This window comes from Ambystoma mexicanum, chromosome 8 (assembly GCF_040938575.1).
Source record: "Ambystoma mexicanum isolate Mex_15411 chromosome 8, UKY_AmexF1_1, whole genome shotgun sequence".
Lineage (NCBI taxonomy): Eukaryota > Metazoa > Chordata > Amphibia > Caudata > Ambystomatidae > Ambystoma > Ambystoma mexicanum.
In genome coordinates this window covers 1,111,816,584-1,111,835,984 of record NC_090929.1, presented here as the reverse complement: position 1 = coordinate 1,111,835,984, position 19,401 = coordinate 1,111,816,584, and the positions used below count along the sequence as shown (strand labels likewise).

Sequence of the window (19,401 nt, the reverse complement as noted above, 5' to 3'; positions counted from 1 at the left end):
TTTGTTTTTATACTATTTTTCTTTCTTTTTCACTTTTGTTGTTTTCTCGTTCCGTTCGCGTCTCTAGAATTGATTAGTACCATGGTTTCGCCATCCTACGCTCCTTTTAGCACCTGTTGCTGTTTACCAGGTAGGAGTCCTTCCATCAGTAGGGAATGGGTTTGGGGGAAGACATTACAGTAACAGCCCTTGCAATAGGTTCTTTGCTTTTTAGACACTGAAGTAGGAGTGTCCTTCTCTGTCTTGATTGTTCATCAGTGCTTTCTCCGCCTGCCCACTATTCGTGCCTCATATCACCTTGTATTTGCAAGGGGTGGGAATAGGCTTTGGTGGGTCAGGGGGCTTGCCCTTTGGACATCCCAGAGACAGTTATTGACAATTTGCGGTCCTTGGGGAATTGGTATAGCGGACAGGCATCAAGCTTGAGTGATGAATGCAAGAGTTACTGAGCACTTTGGAAGGCTGAGTGTTGGGAAAGACTTGCGGGGCACTCCATCTGTGTGTGAAGCACAAGCACAAGTGAATGCTTGTGTCCAGTCAAACCTAAGCTTTTGTTGTTGTACAGTCCAAGTAGTTCTAATTTGGAAAATTAGGAATGCTAAGGTGATATGATATGATATGGCATTTATGAGGCAGGTGTACTTACAGAGGAAGTGCTCCAGATAAGATTTTGAGGTGGGAGTATTTTACGCATGCTTTTTCAAATTAGATAGTAAATGCAATTTCAAGAAAGTAAACATTTGTTTTCTCCTCTGCAAGAGAGTGAAACGTATCCAACACATACTATCGAATAGTATATTTTGAAGCGCAATATGCAGAGAGGTGATGGAAGTCTTTCTTGAAAGTAACAAAGGTTTTTACTGCGTTTGTTCAAATACATTTTTCTGAGCAAACACAGTAAAACTTTAACGCCGGCAGTTTCGGGCAAAGGCTTCCCTCACCTCTCTATCTAACAAAATACAAGTGCGCACGTCCAGGAGTGCACTTAGGCAAAAATTGAGGCGGGGGCTAACCCTTCAAATGTTGGGGAGCGGCACTAACTTCAGAGATGGTGGAGGAGTGGCAAACGTACTTGTGTAGGGGGCATCTAACTTCATTACCCATTGTAATGAGGCTATTCTAGTGCAGCGTCAGTGTTACAATCAGTTAACTCTCTCCTTAAGTCTGAAACACCCACTTTTTGCAGATCCTGAAGGTCCTAGAAAGTGTGACAATGGCAGATGGTGTTCAATGAAAGATTCAATATCATAGCATAACAGGACATTGCAGAGTGTGGGGCAGTTCTCTGGACGGCCCAAGCAACTTCAGTGTCTGGGAGCAACAGGGGAGAAAATGTAATGTTGGTTCTGCCACATTCCGTTATACTAGAATCTCTGGTGAACTGATTGGCTGTTGAGACTATGTCTGCTGTCAAATCCAGTGTTACGAGACTGGAGGAGGGCCAGTGCAGCAATAATGCAATTCTATGCAGCAGTATTGGAGCCACTAGCAGAGCAGCACCAGGGTACACCAATGTTTCCCTACACTTAAAACTGTCCTATTGTAAGGGTGTAAATATAATCATTTATAAGTATTCCAATTTTTTCAGTTGAAGCCAGGATGAGATTACATTATTTGCCCAGGATCACACACTTGCGCTAAACAGCAAAGCAGGGATTTTAACCCACTCTTTCAATTTGGGCATGGCCACCTTCTTCCACGCTTTACTTGGAACAAATATTTAAGATTTGGGTGTCAAGACCTACAAAAATACTGTCCTACAGAGTTTATTTGCAAAATACACAAATTGCATAGTAAACCCTCATGATAACATGTAAATCCTTATAGCAGCATGTTGGTCCAAAATATTAGCACTGTACATTTATTTTCCACATCCTGAAAGGAAAACGATAAGATGCAAAACGAAAAATTTCCTGATTTATCCACTTTATTTCCAGCGCTTTAAAACACACAATAAAATAAGTTGTGCCATAAACCCACTTTGGTTTGGAGATGTGTTACAAACCTCCAGTGTGTTATGTATGGTTTAAGAACATTCAACTAAGGACATCCAAGCAAACTTTACTTTTTACCATATCAAGCTATTAGACGTTATTGGTATGAACACATTTTCAAAGGGTGTGTGCTTTATTTTGTTGCTCGCTTTAACTGTCAAAGATTTGCAAGGGGACTCGTGGTCTTGCTGTTGGCAATTCACCATCATGCAGAAGGCGGGCAATGCTGCTGATGACAAAAGAAACGTGTTTCGCAGAATCACAGCCACCCTGAGACACACAGGCTGCATTGATAACACTGTTATGGAGTTCATCAGGGATGCAGCCTGTGTGTCTCAGGGGGGCTGTGCCTCTGGGAAGCACAGACCCGACCCGAGCAGATAGTAGATTTGCTTTGGGAGAAACAAAATGAGCACAGAGGCATGTTCCTGATCCTTTGAACCGTTTTAAATTACGTTTTTATTTTCTCTCTGACACCCCGGACCATGCGAGATTAGATCAGATAGCGGTCCGGGCTGTCAGAGAGAAAATAAAAATGCAATTTAAAAGCGCCAGCAGCAGAAGGGCGGGATGCTTACCTGGCTGGTGTCTCCTGGTGTCACCACGTTTGTGGCTTCCTCTCTCAGCTTACTCTTCAAATGAAAAAACACAGCAGAAGGACAATTGTGTTTCTGGGAATGTCTTCCAGGGCCGAGGGGGAGAGTTGAGCCCTCGATACATGTCTCAGAGAGAGACTGGCAAGGGAAGGGTCTGCCTGCCCCAGGGCAGGCGCTTTCTTGCTATACTGCCATCTTAGGGCTGGAAAGTATGTTTTTTTAAATTATAAATATAGCGTTCATGGTACGCAGTAGAAAATGAAATCATCCGTATTTTCTATAATAACATGCGTAAAAAGGCAAAATACACACCTTATCTGGAGGGCTGCTCAGAGGTAGTGTTGGTGTAAAACACAATACTTGGCAATGCTGCAATACCACTTCATATGAAACCCTTCATAACCTTCTCTTCAAGATCTTCAAGACGATACCCAGGCACACTGAGAAGACCCCTCCACTATTGTGTGCAATTTGGTACTTCTGGTTACTCTTATATATTAATGTTCTGACTAGTCTTTTGCACAAACCTAACACATTGTATATTTTCTAACCCACCTTAGAATGATCCCAGAATGGCCGTGCTTAGCATTATATGTGGTGTTTTTCCAGCCATTTATTAGAACTAATGACTTATGAATATTTGATTTACATTTGATCACTTGTAACAAAACAAAGCCTCATTGTTTTGCATGATGTAGGTGTAATTGTTAAGTGGATGGCATGGTCATAGTGCTGCCTTTTTTAGGCATAGTTAAGATATTTGGCCCTTTATTCTGAAAACTTTGTTCACCTTGTCCTTCCAGGCCTAGCTCTTTATCGTGACTGCATAGAACTGTTGGAATAGTTTTCTTGAGGCTAATCTGCAGCACTGGCATCCATCACATGTCCCCTTCGTAAGCCATTCCTAGTACTATTGAGCGGTAACAAGTTTTAAAAAAAAGCTATCTATTTCATGAGAGGAATGTTTTGCCTTGATTTCCAAGTAGGAGATAATGCTGTGTGATTGATTTATTTATTTATTTATTATTTTTTTACGAAAGTCCAGCAATGACGGGGAGGATTTGTTTTCTGGGGTGCATTGGACAAGGAAATTAGCTGAGTTGCCACAATGAGGGTGGGGGAAGAGGAAGAAAACAGCGTTGTCAGGCTGGGCTTGTACAGTCCTTTTGTACTTGTTGCAGATCTATACTAAAGGGCAATTTATGTTGTGGTGGTGCTTGTGTTTGATTTGTCAATAGCTGTTGCAGCAGCTGTCAAAAACTGACCACTGTTGGAGGAGGAATATTTAGTCATGGTCCTGTTTGAAATCCCAAAGATCATAACCTGGGTCGAAGCAAATATAATAAATGAAGAAAAGTTTTATAGCAGAGCGGATGAGTGCTACTATGATCATCAATTTTTGTATCCATTATGCGCATACATATTCCGATGATCTAAATCATTCAGTTTGTCACTCAAAAGTTGTCCATTACTATTGGGCAAAATTATCCTTTTGGATCAAAGCTCTTCAAACCTCTTCTCAAGATCCATTGATTCTAATATATAGTATTTAGTATACCTCCATTTTCTTTTAAAGCACAAGATCTGATGTAGCTAAGTAAAGATCAAGCCTCTTCTAAAATGCCCATAGATGCAATGCCTTCACCCTCATTATCTTTCTCTCATCCACCCGCATTTCTGAGGAAGTATGTACAAGGTGAATATCAGTATTTTGCAAATCATACAACGCTTGCTTTGACGCACCACTTTCTTAGCATTGATAGTCGTATGTTACTTGTAATCCTGTGATCTTTCGCAAGACCTGGGAAAGGTACATTACAATTGTCATGCTTGGCATTGACTTTCCAGTGTCCGCTTTATAAATCTAATGCCCATCTGAGCAAAATTCGAATTGGATTTTATTGAACTATTTCCTAAAGCTTAATTTATTCTTTTAAAGGAAAAGGGAAACCTGAGATTTTTCAATTCAAACTAATTTAAAGGGAGTGACATTTGATTTAGCTTCTCTTGCGGATGTTGATAAAGCTACACATGTCTGGATAATTGTAAACCTGTGTTTCTGCTACCTGCTGGATTAACAAACTTGATAAAAAATGTTTTGGGATGTCTGAGTATTGCAATGGTTAGGTAATTTTGTATTTTCTCGTTTATGTAGGCTTACTGCTTTTGGGTATGGGTTAGCCGATCCATGTCTCATGCAGTTATTTAAAAAGTAATAATTACTTCAACAGTTGATAGTTTTTCTATGCACATTTTCATGTCTTTTTGATGAGCTGCCTTCTCGTCTTGGACTACCTAATTTTTGCTTTTTTTTTCAACCTTTAGTCACATGAGAACATGCTTCTGCAGCAAGTCCTTCACAGTGCACATGGATTCAGGGAGGCCTTTAACTTTGCAGGCCGGGACATGGCACACTGGTTCCCAGGACATATGTCGAGGGGTAAGTGAGGAACATTACTGTGAGACCCTATATCATTGGAGATTACCTTTTGCATGTTGCTCCACAACGACATTTTGCTGCAAGGAGATGTCCCTGGCTCCATGCAATTATGCACTGACCCTTTGTCAGAGGAGGTCATGTCAACCATCAGAATGATACATGTTAGAAGCTGCCAAAAGTATTCTGTAGCTGAGTCAAAATATTTCTCAGTTCTGTTTGTATGATAACAAGACTGCAGTGACAACTCTTTCTCAGCGTGCTGGGCGGACTTGCTGATGTGCTCTTCTTGGTGCTCTACTTAGTGGGAGACTAATAAACAATGGAACTACACATTATACAAACATATTGTACATTGTCCAAACCTCTTAAAACACTAAGACCCTTTTTTGTTTGTTAAATACTTTATTTATAAACCCAAAATCATACTGTAAATTCAAAGCTTTGGAGTAAATGCAGTTTATCCAGTGCTAGCCAAAAAAACAGAAATATCTGATAGATACCATAAAATGCCGTAGGTGGTTACAAGCGGAGCACTGCACAGTTCCATGATCAAAGTAAAGTCATCTCATGACCGACCCCCATCCAAAGAGAGAAAACTGTGACAATACCCAGAAATTGCTGAGACCCACCTGAATGCCCTTGGGGATAATCATACAGGAATCTGGTACCAGCCCAACATGAACTAACAGCAATTCCAAGGGCCATTCAGAGTGGGATGGTGGGACACTTGACTAGCCAATGTTTAGGAATGCAATGCTTGGTGACCAAGCAAGCAAGGTTAAAAAAAGCTATTTGCTACGTCTGAAACCGATAGCCCTGAACAGATATTTAGCAGGTAACTGGGAAGCAGGAATATCATTTATGCAGCCAATGTTTCAGCATACTTGCCTTCAAAAATAGAGAGGTGAGGCCAATCCAAAAACATATGCCAACCATCAGCAAGAAAGGTAATACATCTGAAGCTCTCATCAGAGTGGTTTACATCACACCTAGGAACCCTAGCTAGCATGTAATAGACCTAATGAATGAAAAATCAGAAGGTCAAGCAAATTTCATTGGTCAATAATCAACATCATCACCACTGTTCATCAGTCATGACCAATCTTATATTAATGTTGCATCTGCTACAGGCACTCAAGGGGCTGTGATCCTTTTTTAATTGTATAGAATTATGGAGAAAGGAAATCATTCTCCTACCTCCCAAAGCGTGGATTATGGTTCCATGTGATTTCATCGCCTGCTTTTACATCGCCAGGCTTTTAAACGTGCACATTCCCCCCTAAGCCTCCCACCCACACTTATTTTTTACTATTGCCCTTATTTTCCCTTTCCCACCCCCCCTAAAAAATTTGATGAGCACATACAATGTAATGTGCACGTTTAAAAGCCTGGCGATGTAACAGCAGGCGATGAAACAACGTCGTACCGTGGATTATATACTTTAAAAATGGATTCATTCTAGGATCATTAGGAACGGATGGACTCTTAATTTGAAAGACAGACCACATGTAATAGTAAGGTCACCACCAAACCTGTTATGGAAAAGTCTCCCTGTGAAACAAAACCACCATTTGAGACCATATCTCCAAGACAGAATTCTGCCTCTCTCCCAGCAGTGTTGTAATGTCACATAAAAAGTACAGGGAATGTCTGGGAAGTCACGAAGACAGACTTCACAATTCTATGGGGCTGTTATCGTTAGCCACGCGAGATTATGGTTCAACAGTTAGAAAATGTATAGACAAAATCAAAGTAGCATGAATCATGCTTAGGAGAGAAAATCACTGTGCCCACGGTGTGAGGGATAGCGTTATGTCTCAATTTGGACACAAGAATGAGTAACTTCAGAAACCTACCCATGCAAAGAAAATTGGGCCTGAGCAACTAGATAATATCACTTAAAATCAAGATCCAAAATGCATTTGTGTGTAAAAGGACGAAACATATCAACACATTTCATATGTGCTTACCCAGTGCCCTACACACAAAACACACCACTGTACTCAGAAGAATGTCGAAAAATGACCTATCCAGCCATAGAGACATATTGGCGGAAAAGTTACAACAATTCGTCCCCTCCTACTCAGATGTAGAGAAACACCCTCTCAATACTGCAGTATACTTTTCACACCAGCACTCACAAGCCAAAGGCCCAAAACATGACATGGCTAATTGTCCTTCTAGGAGCACAAAAATGAAAATGTGACCAACAGCCTGAATAGTTTTCTAAATACAATTGTCCTACAAGTGACTGGCTGCGTTTCCTATCCCAAGCTCAAACTTGGGTGGACATGGTGGTGTAAGGAACTCATGGTGGCAACAGTAAAGACAGACACAAGTGATCACGATACAAGGGTGTTTATTTAAACAATATGCAGGAAAAACGCCTAACCTAAATCTAAGATGGGAGCAAGCTTCGACCATCAAATGAAAAATAAGGCAGTCCTTGTGGCGTCTTGTCAAGTAAAAAGGCCTATACTAAAAAAAAAAAAAACCTATTGCCAAATCCTTACAACTAATTATAGAAAGAGTGTGGGATATGGATTTCAATAAAGAAAAAAGTGTTCAAAAATAATCAGTCAGGATGTGATTGCCAGGGGCCTCCATTCGCCATGTTTTCAGCACTGGACAAGGTGGGTTTCTTGAGCACAGCACATACTCAAGCTTTCCCAGCACGAGCCAACAGTTCCAGTCCAGCTATCAGGTTCTTCGATGGTTAAGTCCCTTTTCAATAACAATTCTCTTGCATTCGATGGCCTGATATTTTCAACAAACAAACACAAAAGTTGGATGACGGTCTCACCCCTGGGTCCCCCTCTTCCGGGCACAGACCTCTCACATTCATAATCGACAACTCAATTTAACAGTTCATTTCTCAACAGACTTTGGGTGGTGATTTTCCACCCATGGCTCTCCTTTCGGGTTCGGACCCCTTTTTAAATTCCCAGCCTCCCTCCTTCGGGTTCACAATGGCTTTTCTTTCGGGTTCTCCCTCTGCCGGGCTTGAATCCCAGTGCCAAGGGGCAAAATCTACTTCCCCTGGCATTACAATACTTTTTTATTCAAGAAAACTAAATGTCTCTTTAAACAGTTCTTTTAAGTCAGGTCAAGTCAAACAACTTTATTTGGCCAAAAAAGACCATCAAAGTACAGCCTGCAAAATTCTAGAAATAAAAATACAATTCTGAAACAGAGTTACAGGGAAACAGCATTAGAGAAAACACCAGCGCAGTAGGAACAGGCCACCCCCTCCCTAGAGACCCTAAACAGTACTATGAGACAGTGATCTGGACCCACCATCCCCTTGCTTCAGCCAGTTCCCATGGCGCCTCTGGCCCAAGGTGGTCAGATTTGCCCCTGAAAGGGGTCTATTGTTAGAGAAGACCCCAGTATTTACTATGGCAGATCTGGGAGGGGTATCAGAGCTTAGAAAAGGGCGCGTGCTGATTGAGATCCCACTCATAGCTGGTTGGCCTGCCCGCCCCCAGCCTCCCAAAACCTGGTTAGCTGTACTATAGTCCCAAAAAAAGAGTTTGATATTGTCCATAGTGTTCTTTCCCATACTTAGAATTCTGCAACATCCCGCCAAAGCTTTTCTGCGTACAAACGGGCAACCTCCAAAAGTGTTCAGCCAAAATAAACATTTGTTAAGTAGGGCGTCCTTTGGTTCTGTCTTGTTTACTGCCAGTTTGGGCACCCCCTCAAGGAAGACTATAGGGCGATTGGGCTTTCCTTGTTCAGAGAGTTTGTGCTTGCCCCCAGACTTCCACAAGCCCTGGTCTTTGGGCTCAATACACACAGAGCCCATGATAGCAGAGGCCTCAGCCACATATAGGAAAGACAGTATTCTAGCGTTGGAGGCCCTGCTACTCTCACTGGTAGTGGCATGAGGGGCACAGGCCCATTTATTAGAGAGCGATTCCCCTTGTGCCAGGTTTAGGGGGACGGCAATCCCTTTGAAGGTGGTCGGGACTAGGGGGACCTGAACAGGTAATCTTTCCAGGGGACTTTCCAGGGGTGAGATCTTATGCCCCACGGCAGCTGAAGTGGTCACCATGGGTACCTCCTGGACAACTCCACCTCCCTTCATTTGGGCCTCTAGCAGAGATTGTAACAGATCCTTAATGATGGCCAGTTCCCCCAGAACTTGATTACACCCACATCCCCTATGTAGCTGAGCCTCCTCTGGGAATCGGTCAATGGACATATTACACTCAAGGTTACTGGCGGCAGCTAGTTGGTTGATGGCCTCGACCATCCGGGGTGGGGTCAAACGGGGGGGGGACTAGCCGACGAAAGAACATCACTCCATGAACTGTTATGGGAGCTTGAGGAGGGATTGCCCCTTTGAACGAGTTGTTTCAGACTGTCCCCTAAAGTCAGGAGAGATGACGCAAATGCTGAGGGGGTTCCATGGGAGAGGGGTTCGATGGTTGTGGCTGATGTCAGGACCGTAGCTGTGCTTTGGGACAGGGAAGGACTTAGTTCCGGCTTGCCGCCAGCATCTATGCTGGCATCCGAAAACAGATTGACAGTCCACCCTGTTTACTATGCAGGGTGTCTTGGCTCCTCGGGTGCTGCTGGACCATTACTGGGGGTAAATTAGATGTCACTGCTAAGGTGGCAGGCATACACCAGGACTGATTAACAGTGGGCATGGAGGCAAACGAGCCGACGCAGGTCCCAATGGTCCCAATGGCCCCCAAAGTAGTGGATGTTGTAGTGGATGAGGGTGGTCCCCCCTGTGGTCGTTGTCTCCTCAATACCACAGTATTGCGCTGGAATTTCTGCAAGGGGGGGCCATGGACAGAGAGTTGGGGGCAGAAAAGGAGCAGGGGAAACGGGGATATGGGGTCAGTGGTCGGCTACACCATAGCCGGTTCTTGTGAGTTTTCAGTGTCCAGATACCTTTGGGGGGGGTCAGCACACACCTCCATCATAGTCCACCTCCCGAGCTCACCTCTGTATTCAATGTCCAATCCCAGTGCCAGTCCCACGAGCCTTGGTCCTAGGTCCTTGGTCTCCTTGGTCTCCAGCTGAACACCAGCGCCGCCAAACACTGCGCCCTTGCCCGCCGCGGGCTTCACCGCTGCGGGGCTGAGGAGGTGCAGATAAGCCCAAGGGGGCGGGCCAGAAACCAGGAAGTGCCGGAGTCCCTCCACGCGGCGCAAACACCGCGCCCTTGCCCCGCCGCACAGTTCTTTTAGGCTTTGCCCCTTTTTGTTGCCTTCCCTCTGCCGGGCTCACTCTTGTCAACTTTTGCAAAACAGTTTACTGTGGACATCCCTCCGCCGGGTTCACTCCTGTCAACACAATGTTCATGGGACTTCCGATTTTGTCCCCTCTTGTTAGCATCCCTCTGCCGGGTTCACTCTTGCCAACCTTTACAACTCACTTCTCATACCATGCAGGATACGTTTCCCTCAGTTTCTCAATCATCTGTCGGTCAAAGACTTTCGACTGTGCGGGGGATTTGACAAGAACCCTGTATGACCACTTTGACTCACTTCCGCCTTTTCGTAAGGCCTTCTGGTAACTGTAGTTCAAATAGCAGGGTAATCGCCTACAGTTCCTCAAGTAAACACCCATGTGGTGTTTGATTCTGTTATGCTGGCTTTCCCCTTTTCTCAAATATATATTTCTGAGGCTTGTGGAATCTGCTTAGATCACATGTTGTGCATAGGCCGACATCTAGTTGAAGCTGCGGAGTGTTACAGTTTGTTTTTTGAAATTCGAAAAGGGGCTTCGAACCAGGACGTGCCAGTAATACTATTCCTAGTGTGACGTCCCCTATACCCATGATCCTTCACGTGTGTAGGACCCTCATATTGTTTTTTCCGCCATACTAGTCGGACGAATGCTGCGGAGTTCCCTCGGCTTTAGCCGTTTATACTTACAATTACTGTTAAAAAACGTCCCTGTTCACTTCCACCCTACGCTGAAGATCGACGCCGGTGAAGATGGAGGAAAACCAGCTGTTGAGTACTGCCAAAACGGATTTCGGGCCTTGGAAGGCCTCTAGCCTCGGCCCTGTACAATAGGGAGAATGGGGGGTGGTCATACAGGCTTCTTCCCACCTTTTTTCCTACATGTACCTGCCCACTGCCATTTGATAACATGTGGAGAGTACTCCATTCAAGTTCTGCCCAAAGTGTAACAGGAAGTTTCCCTGGGTAGACGAGCACAATACGTACAATCTGTGTCTCCCATGAGACCACCCCGAGGCTACCTGTCGAGCTTGCAGGCTCTTCAAGCCGAAAACCCTTAAATACCACTAGACTAAACGCTGAGCCCACTACACCAGGCAGCTAGAGGCCATAGAAACGGAGGGGACATTCATCGATGGCAGCAACGCCGCCAAATTGGACGGGGAGGGCAGAGGGGTGACTTTGGATACCCATGCGCAGGACCCCGACCCCGAAGGACTGGCCGGCGGCCACGTTGTGGGGACAACACCTGCCGGCAAAAGCACTATACATACTACCTCCACTAAGCACATCAGCCGCGGCCATGACTCGACACGCGTGTCGAGCGATCGGCAACGGAAGACACCAAGAGAGCGGTCCAACAAATCTGTGTCCTCTGGGCGTTCCCATTCGCATTTGCCTCATGACAAAGGCCAACCGTCTTCGGTTGACAAAAGTGTTGCACTATCAATAGTCCCTGAGGCCCGATCGTCTGATGACGATTCCTCCCTCTAGCCTACACAGCCAAGACGCGTAGCGTCTAAACCCAAGATTCGACGTCCCTCTTCGAATACCACCTCCGAGTCTCGACGCGAGGCATCAAATCCCTCGGAGGCCCCTAAAAAAACTGGGAAACACTCCTCTAGACATGGGAAGGGGGATAAACAACATAAAAAGTCATCCTCAGAACACCATGTTCATAAGGAGAAGCAAAAAGACCCTAAATCACTAGGGAAGTCCAGGGTATCAGATCCTGCTACTAAAGTTAAACTCGTTCCTCCCACTGCTCATGATATGGGTACTGATGAGGAATCAGAACATGTTGTTGTGATTCCTAGCTCCAAAGAATGGAACTCGGGTGACATTGATAGGGTAATGAGAAGGATGTCATTTATGGCTGACGTCTATGAAAAGGACCCTAATTATTGTCATAGTTACTCCAACACCCCTGCTACCTCTGCCCCTTCGGGGTCTAAGGCAATACCTAGTTCCTCTCAGCCCCCTGCTAAAAAAACTCTGCTCTGATCCCCGGTCTCAGGGCTCGGTCACAGACTCTTTTAGCGTTGAACCCTACCACCCTGATTCATATTGTGATGATACTGATCCACAATTGGTGGATGGCCAGACAGGGGTCTCTTACTATGGGGATAACGAGGACCAGGAGGAGGAGGAGATGGAGGAGGAAAGGATGAGGCTGTGGCGTAAAATCTTGACTCCCTGAATCCTAAAGACCCCCGCCGGTACATGACTCACCTGTTGATAATCAACCTGTCCTCAATGAGGTACTGGCTAAGGCGGCTGCCCATTTTCATATCGACACACAGGGTGTCCAAGAAGACATGGATTTCGCGGAAGAAATCCTAGGAGACAAGAGAGCCATTACTCGGGCTATCCCTCTGTTAAAATCCATTCAGCGTAGGATTGATCCCTCGCTGGTAACCCCTAATCTCACTGGAGCGGTTAACCCGCGAGTTGAGAAACTGTTCCGGGCCGCACCTTCCGATCCCCTGTACATTGGGGCCAATTAAAACCGGATTCCCTGGTAGTAACAACCACCAGAAAAAGGTCAGGTACACTGCATGCTTCTTCGGAAGCACCTCCTGATAAGGAGAATAAAACACTGTATGCTCTGGGTAGAAAGGTTGCCTCCACGTCTGCCTATCAAGCACAGATTGCCAACAGTGCCACCCTTTTGGCAAGCTATAATTGCCATCAGTGGGAAGAGGTATCAGCTTTGGTATCCTCTGCCCCCGAACCCTTAAAGAGTCAGTTGGCTCAACTGGCAGCAGATGGAAGATCTGTATCAGGCTGCATTCTAAAAACACACTTTGATGCAGCAGATAATGCTGGAAGGTTAATCGCCGAAGGCACTGTGATTAATTGTCACGCTTGGCTGAGGCAGTCAGGGTTCAAACCTGAATCCCAAGCAACCCTTATAGATATGCCTGTGGAGCCGAACGTTCTATTCGGCAAGGCAGTGGAGGAAGCTTTAAAGACGGCAAGGGATGAATATGAGACCCTAAAATCTCTTGGTCAGCTCACCAATAAACCCTCTGGACAGAGGGGAAACAACAATTTTCACCGCTTTCGGGTCTATGGTTCCCAAAGGGGTTCAAACTATTACCAGAATCAGGGAACCTCTTGGGGTAACAATCAATCCCAATCCTCACAAGGCTTCCCCAGAGGGCAGCGCAAGGGCCGCACTACAGGTAGAGGCAGCCTCGCCAGAGGTGGTACGCCACCCAACAAGCAGTGATGTTCCGCTTTGGGTCCCCTCCCATGCATTCCCAGTAGGGGGGACGCATTTCCACCTTCACCCACGCATGGGAGGGGATCACTTCGGACAGATGAGTGCTGTCCACAGTGTCCGGAGGATACTGCATAGAGTTCCTAGGGCGCCCCACGACCATCCTCCACGACAGAAGGTACACTCGCTGGAACATCAGAAGATCCTCCTCGTGGAGATCACCGTTCTGCTAGCAAAGGACGCCATAGAAGTCGTCCCATTGAACCAGGTAAACGGGGCTATTTATTCAACCTACTTCCTTTGTTCCAAAAAAGGATCTAGATTTGCGGCCTGCAAACAAGTATGTCAAGCCACAAAAATTCTGCATGACCACTCTACAAGAAGTAATGCCTCTACTAAAAAAGGGGATTAGATGGAAACATTGGATATGAAAGAAGGCTATTTTCATATTTCAATGTTCCCAGCGCAAAGAAGATTCTTGCATTTCAAGATAGACAACAAGCACTACCAATTCAAGGTGCTGCCCTTCGGAATAGCCTTGGCTCCAAGGATATTCACCAAGGTACTGGCGGTGGTGGCGGCACACCTGCGCAGGGAGGCAATACCAGTGTACCCTTATCTGGACGACTGGCTCATTACAGGGGAGTCCCCCCGAATTTGCAGACTAAACATCCAAAGAACAATCAACCTCCTCTTCCAATTGGGCTTCTCAGTCAACGAGAAAAAGTCAAGCTTGGTGCCAGTCACCTCAAAATAGTTCTTAGGAGCTGTCCTAAATACCCAAGAGGGGTTGGCCTTTCCATCAGAGGAAAGAATTCGAAATGTGTTGCTGCAAAGTCCTCAATATCAGGCCGGTCCCAAATAAGGGTGCGCAAATCTATGTGTTTGCAAGGCATGATGGCATCTTGCATTTACCTGGTTCCCCATGCGCGCCTGCGCATGTGACCCATGCAGGAATGGTTGGCGAAACAGCGGTTTCAAGCAAGTGGTCAGTGGGACGATCTAGTGGTTGTTTCTCCAACACTAGTACAGAGTCTTCGCTGGTGAACAAGAGAAAATCTGACAAAGGAGAAACCCTTCTACGATCCAGAGGTACAGGCCGTCGTCACAACAGACGCCTCCCTGGCTGGATGGGAAGCTCACCAGAGGGTCTCACACAGTGGCTCAGAACCACATCATTCTGATAGAACTTCTGGCAGTCTTCAGAGCGCTTCCGTCATTCAAACCCCTCCTATCCAACCAGTCGGTGCAGATTCTAACAGACAGCACGACTGCAATGTTTTACTTAAACAAATAAGGGGGTACTCATTCTCCCAATCTGTCCAAGCTTGCCCAGTAAATTTGGAAGTGGGTGCTCAAAAGGAAGATTTACCTGTCATCCCAACACGTTCCAGGGGAACTCAACTCGCTAGCAGATGCTCTGAGCAGAGATCCCCTCCTAGAGGAACACGAGTGGTGACTACACAAAGAGGTCGTAGAAAACCTCTTCTCTCAGTGGGGTTTCCCCACTATAGACCTATTCGCCACAAGCGAAAACGGGCGATGACCAGACTTCGCATCCAGGTTTCCCCAGCCAGGCGACAAGGGAAACGCCCTATGGATGAATTGGTCAGGGATATTTTCCTACGCTTTTCCACCAACCCCTCTGATGAGGAAGGTGGTGAACAAGATCCACAGGGAACCGATGATGCCCATCCTGGTTGCTCCTTTGTGTGCGAGACAACCATGGTATCCACACCTACGCAAGCTCGCGTTGTGCGACCCCATCAAACTCCTGTGCCGGTACAACCTACTCTCCCAGCACGAGGGGCTAACAGTGCATCCTCAACCCAACTCGATGAACTTGGCAGCATGGCTTCTGAAGTCATAGAGTTCCGACATCTCAATTTACCTCAAAGATGTATGGATATCTTGAAGGAGTCAGGAAAACCAAACACGAGGCACTGTTACTATGATGAATGGAAACGATTCGTAATTTGGTGCCAGAATAAACAAATCAACCCCGATGATTGTACTCTTTCTAGTGTGGTCACCTATATGCTCCACCTTCTGGATGCAGGGTTAGTGTTTAACTCACTTAAAGTGCACCTGGCAGCCTCATCAGCCTACACCACTTCCCATAACAAGGTGTCATGGTGGAAGGTGCCAGTTGTCAAAGCATTTATGGAAGGGGTAAAAAGACTCCACCCTCCAATTTCTAACCCACCACTAGGTTGGGACCTTAATGTGGTACTTGCTAAGCTCATGGGACCTCCCTTTGAGCCCGTGCACAAATGTAGTCTCAAACACCTGACTTATAAAACTGCCTTCTTAGTAGCCATCACCTCCATACGAAGGGTTGGTGAAATTCACGCTCTGTCAGTGCAGGATCTTTTCTTTACTATTCATAAGGACAACTGGTTTTACGCACTCACCGTAGGTTCTGACCTAAGTTCATTTCCAAATTCCATGTTAACCAGTCTGTTGAGCTACCGGCATTCTCCCAAGAACACAAAAGCTCTGCTGAGGTGAAACTCCACACACTAGATGTGAGGAGGGTGGTCCTCTACTGTGTAGACAAGACCAGACTGCTAAGAAAGACACATCAGCTGTTCGTCTCCATAGCTCCAGGCAGAGAAGGTAATCACGTCTCTAAGAATGCCATCTCTAGGTGAATAGTCAGATGTATCCAACAATGCTATTCCCTTTCAGATAAAACACTGCCTTTCACGCCAAGGGCCCACTCTACAAGAGGTACTGGAGCCACTCTGGCTTTCATTGCAAATGTACTCCTTGGCAGCATTTGCAAAGCAGCTACATGGAGCTCTATTCACACCTTTACTCAGCACTACTGCATTGACACTCATTCCAAGGCAGATACTCAAGTGGGACAGGCGGTTCTAAGACATCTGTTCACTCATAAACCTTCTCACATCTCACCTCCTTCTTCTAACACTGCTCACTAATCTATGCACAACATGTGATCTAAGCAGATTCCACAAGCCTTAGAAGGGCTACATTACTTACCGTAATCGTATTTCTGATGCTTGTATGTGCTTAGATTCACATGTGCCTGCCCTTCCTCCCCTCTGAGAGAAGGCGCAAGGATGCTTGTAGTCTTATCTCTCTTATTTGCTTGGATACTCTGTACTCGCGCTACTCCTCATGCTACCTCATGTCAGAAAAATACAATCTGAGGGTCCTACACGCATAAGGGATCATGGGTAAAGGGGACGTCACACTAGGGATAGTATTACTGGTACACCCTGGTTCGACGCTCCTTATCGAGTTTCGAAAAACAAACTGTAATACTCTGCAGCTTCCACTAGATGTCGGCCTATGCACAGCAAGTGAATCTAAGCAGATACAAGCATCAGAAATACAATTACGGTATGTATCCCATATACAGTTCTTTGTTTATTCAAAGTTCAATTAGCCGCTTGCTACTTTCGTTCAACACAGTTCGGTTTCTTTATCAGCTCTCTCCTCAACTCACCGGCTCTGAACTGCTTTGCTTTCTTTGTAGAGTCAAGGCCGGTACCATTGGGCCTTGCGGCTCTCCCCGGCTTAACTGTCAGCAGAAGAGGCCCCTCCCCGGCACCGTTGACATCTGCTGCAACACACACTAGCTATTATTCGCGGTCTTACGATTGCTTCTCTTGAGGCTTCACAGATCTGTCGATAAGGGCAAAGTCCCTTCTCCGACTTGCCCTGTCTTTCTCCTCCTCTTGAACTGCCGTGCTGAGTTAGCTCTCACGTTGTGCGGTCTGCCTTGCTCGTCCAGTGCTCTCGCGCTCCACCTTTTATCACTGTGGGGAAGGAAAAGGGCCGTCGGGTGTGTGATTCTGATCAATTGCCTGACTTTGCTTGACCCTTTTATTTGGACATGTCAATAAACGGCTCTGATGTTAGTCCGTTGTCTTTCGTGTTGTGCGAAAGTGTTCTTGTCGGAAAAGGGGGCGGGGGAGTGTTTTGGAATATCCTACCTAGTAGGATGAGGAAAAGGTGTTTACAGGAGGGGATACCGCGTCTCACCCGTCGGTCTCCCACTCCCAAAGGATCCGCCCATCCAGGTGATCCTCCCTCAGTAGTCCACCACCAGGAACTGGATCCAAAAGCGATGGCCGTGTTTTGGCCACCTGGATGACAGATCCTCGGGCCTAATAGGGAGACACCTTCAGGTTTCTCACAGTGGGCAGTGGGCTTAGTGGAGATGGCCACGCAATTGACTATATTTAAAACATACCGGCCTTCAGTATGTTTGCACATGCTATAACTGGCAATAACCTATTTCTTTATACCTATCCGAGAGCAGCCCAGCACAACTTTATTTTCTCATACCTGCATGCATGTCCTTTTCAGTGCCCCACTTAAATCGTTATTACAGGAATGTGTGGGAGAACTTCTGAAGTGTAGTGCTCCTTGTGAAGGAAACCATTCAGAAACAGAAACAAACAGATAAGACATATGCTGTAGGTGAATGCTTGAACTGTTCTGCTATTCCTATACCTGATTAAGTAATCTGAAGATTAAGAAAGCTTGCAAATAAGATTTTGTTAGCCTAAGGTATCCTCCAATTTTTTTTTTTTTTTGGAGCAATACTTTTTATATTACCAGTCGGTAACACAGTACAAGAAAACTGAACTTGTATATATTCACTGAAAAAAACTTTTGTTAAAGTGTAGTTAAAATGAGTAGATTTAACACAACAAAACCCTTGAAATTAAGTGGATGTGGGAAGTCATGACCAGCTTAACTCGCCACGTGTCTGTTCAAAGCCCACAAGCACATATATGTTATAAGAGAAGGGAGTCACAGTGACATACAAAATGGTATTATGGGGGACTTCAATTTGTATGCGCCGAGTTAAGCTTGTCATGACTTCCACATCCACTGAATTTCATGGGTTCTGTTGTGTTAAATCGGCTCAAATGAATAACTAAAAATAGTTCCGTGAATGTCAAGTGTTTTGTTATACCGAAGATAAGCGTTATCGCATCACAATTTGCGATATAATACTGCTGGTTTGCTTTTCATTTAAATAATTACATCGCAACAAGTGCAATAGAATTTCTACAGCAGAATTATTAAAGCTTCAGTCTGCACTTATTATTTAGGCTTTGCGCATGGTGGACAGCGTGCAGGTGAGGCAGAGGCTCCCGGGCTGGGCTAAAAACTTTGTATGAAAGGTATGTGCCCAGCGTGGGCGCAGCGTCATCTGAGAGCATGTGCAGAGACAAGGTATGGCATAGAATGAGGAGCTTCAGTTGTTCGCAAACTCGGCTGCACAGTCATCGAGGACACCGTAAGTAACAGAGCCGATTCAAGTGGCAGGCAGATTTATGGGGCAGCTTGTTATCTAAACCACTGCAATGGCACAACGTTATGCTAAGGGACATGTACTATGTTGGGTGCGAATTGGGGAGTGGGCTAGAGGGACAATCACTATTTACCAGCCATTCAAATGACGTTTAGAAGTCTGCCTGCATGCAGGCTGAATTTTCATTGCAGGGCTGTGCGCTAGAAAGTGGCTGAGGATAGTTCTACTGCCCGTTTGGGGACAAAAAGGCGGGAGAAATATTATTCCCAGCCACTCGATAACACCCAACCCCCACTGATAAATCAGCCTGCACGCAGAAGGCCTTTTAAATATTCTTTCAATAGCGTGACAAAAGGTCCCTAGGCCTGCACGTTAAAGGTGTTGCTCCAGGAACAATCACTGCTGTCCGACGATTCAAATGTCATTTAGATGGCTTTCTACACGCAGACTGTGTTCTCATTACGGGGCTGTGAGCTAGCAAGTGGCTGGGAATGATATTTCTTCTGTCCGGGTGGGAGAAATATTTTTTCCAGCCACTTGCTAGCACACAGCCCCGCACTAATAACGCAGCCTGCTGGCAGAAAGCCTTCTAAATATTCGTTCAGTTGTGTGATTAACTGGCAGTAACAACCACCGCGT

At 45.6% G+C, this 19,401-nt stretch overlaps 1 protein-coding gene across 3 annotated transcripts in view; it reads left to right on the top strand.

The window, feature by feature from the left end:
- The window catches only part of MTG1 (mitochondrial ribosome associated GTPase 1), a 608,415-nt gene that overhangs the window by 69,186 nt on the left and 519,828 nt on the right, over positions 1-19,401 (top strand). For all 3 annotated transcript variants that reach the window (XM_069611142.1, XM_069611141.1, XM_069611140.1), the window contains one exon: positions 4,916-5,030. In XM_069611142.1, the coding sequence (XP_069467243.1) occupies positions 4,916-5,030 (115 nt within the window). The remainder of the gene's footprint in view (positions 1-4,915; positions 5,031-19,401) is intronic.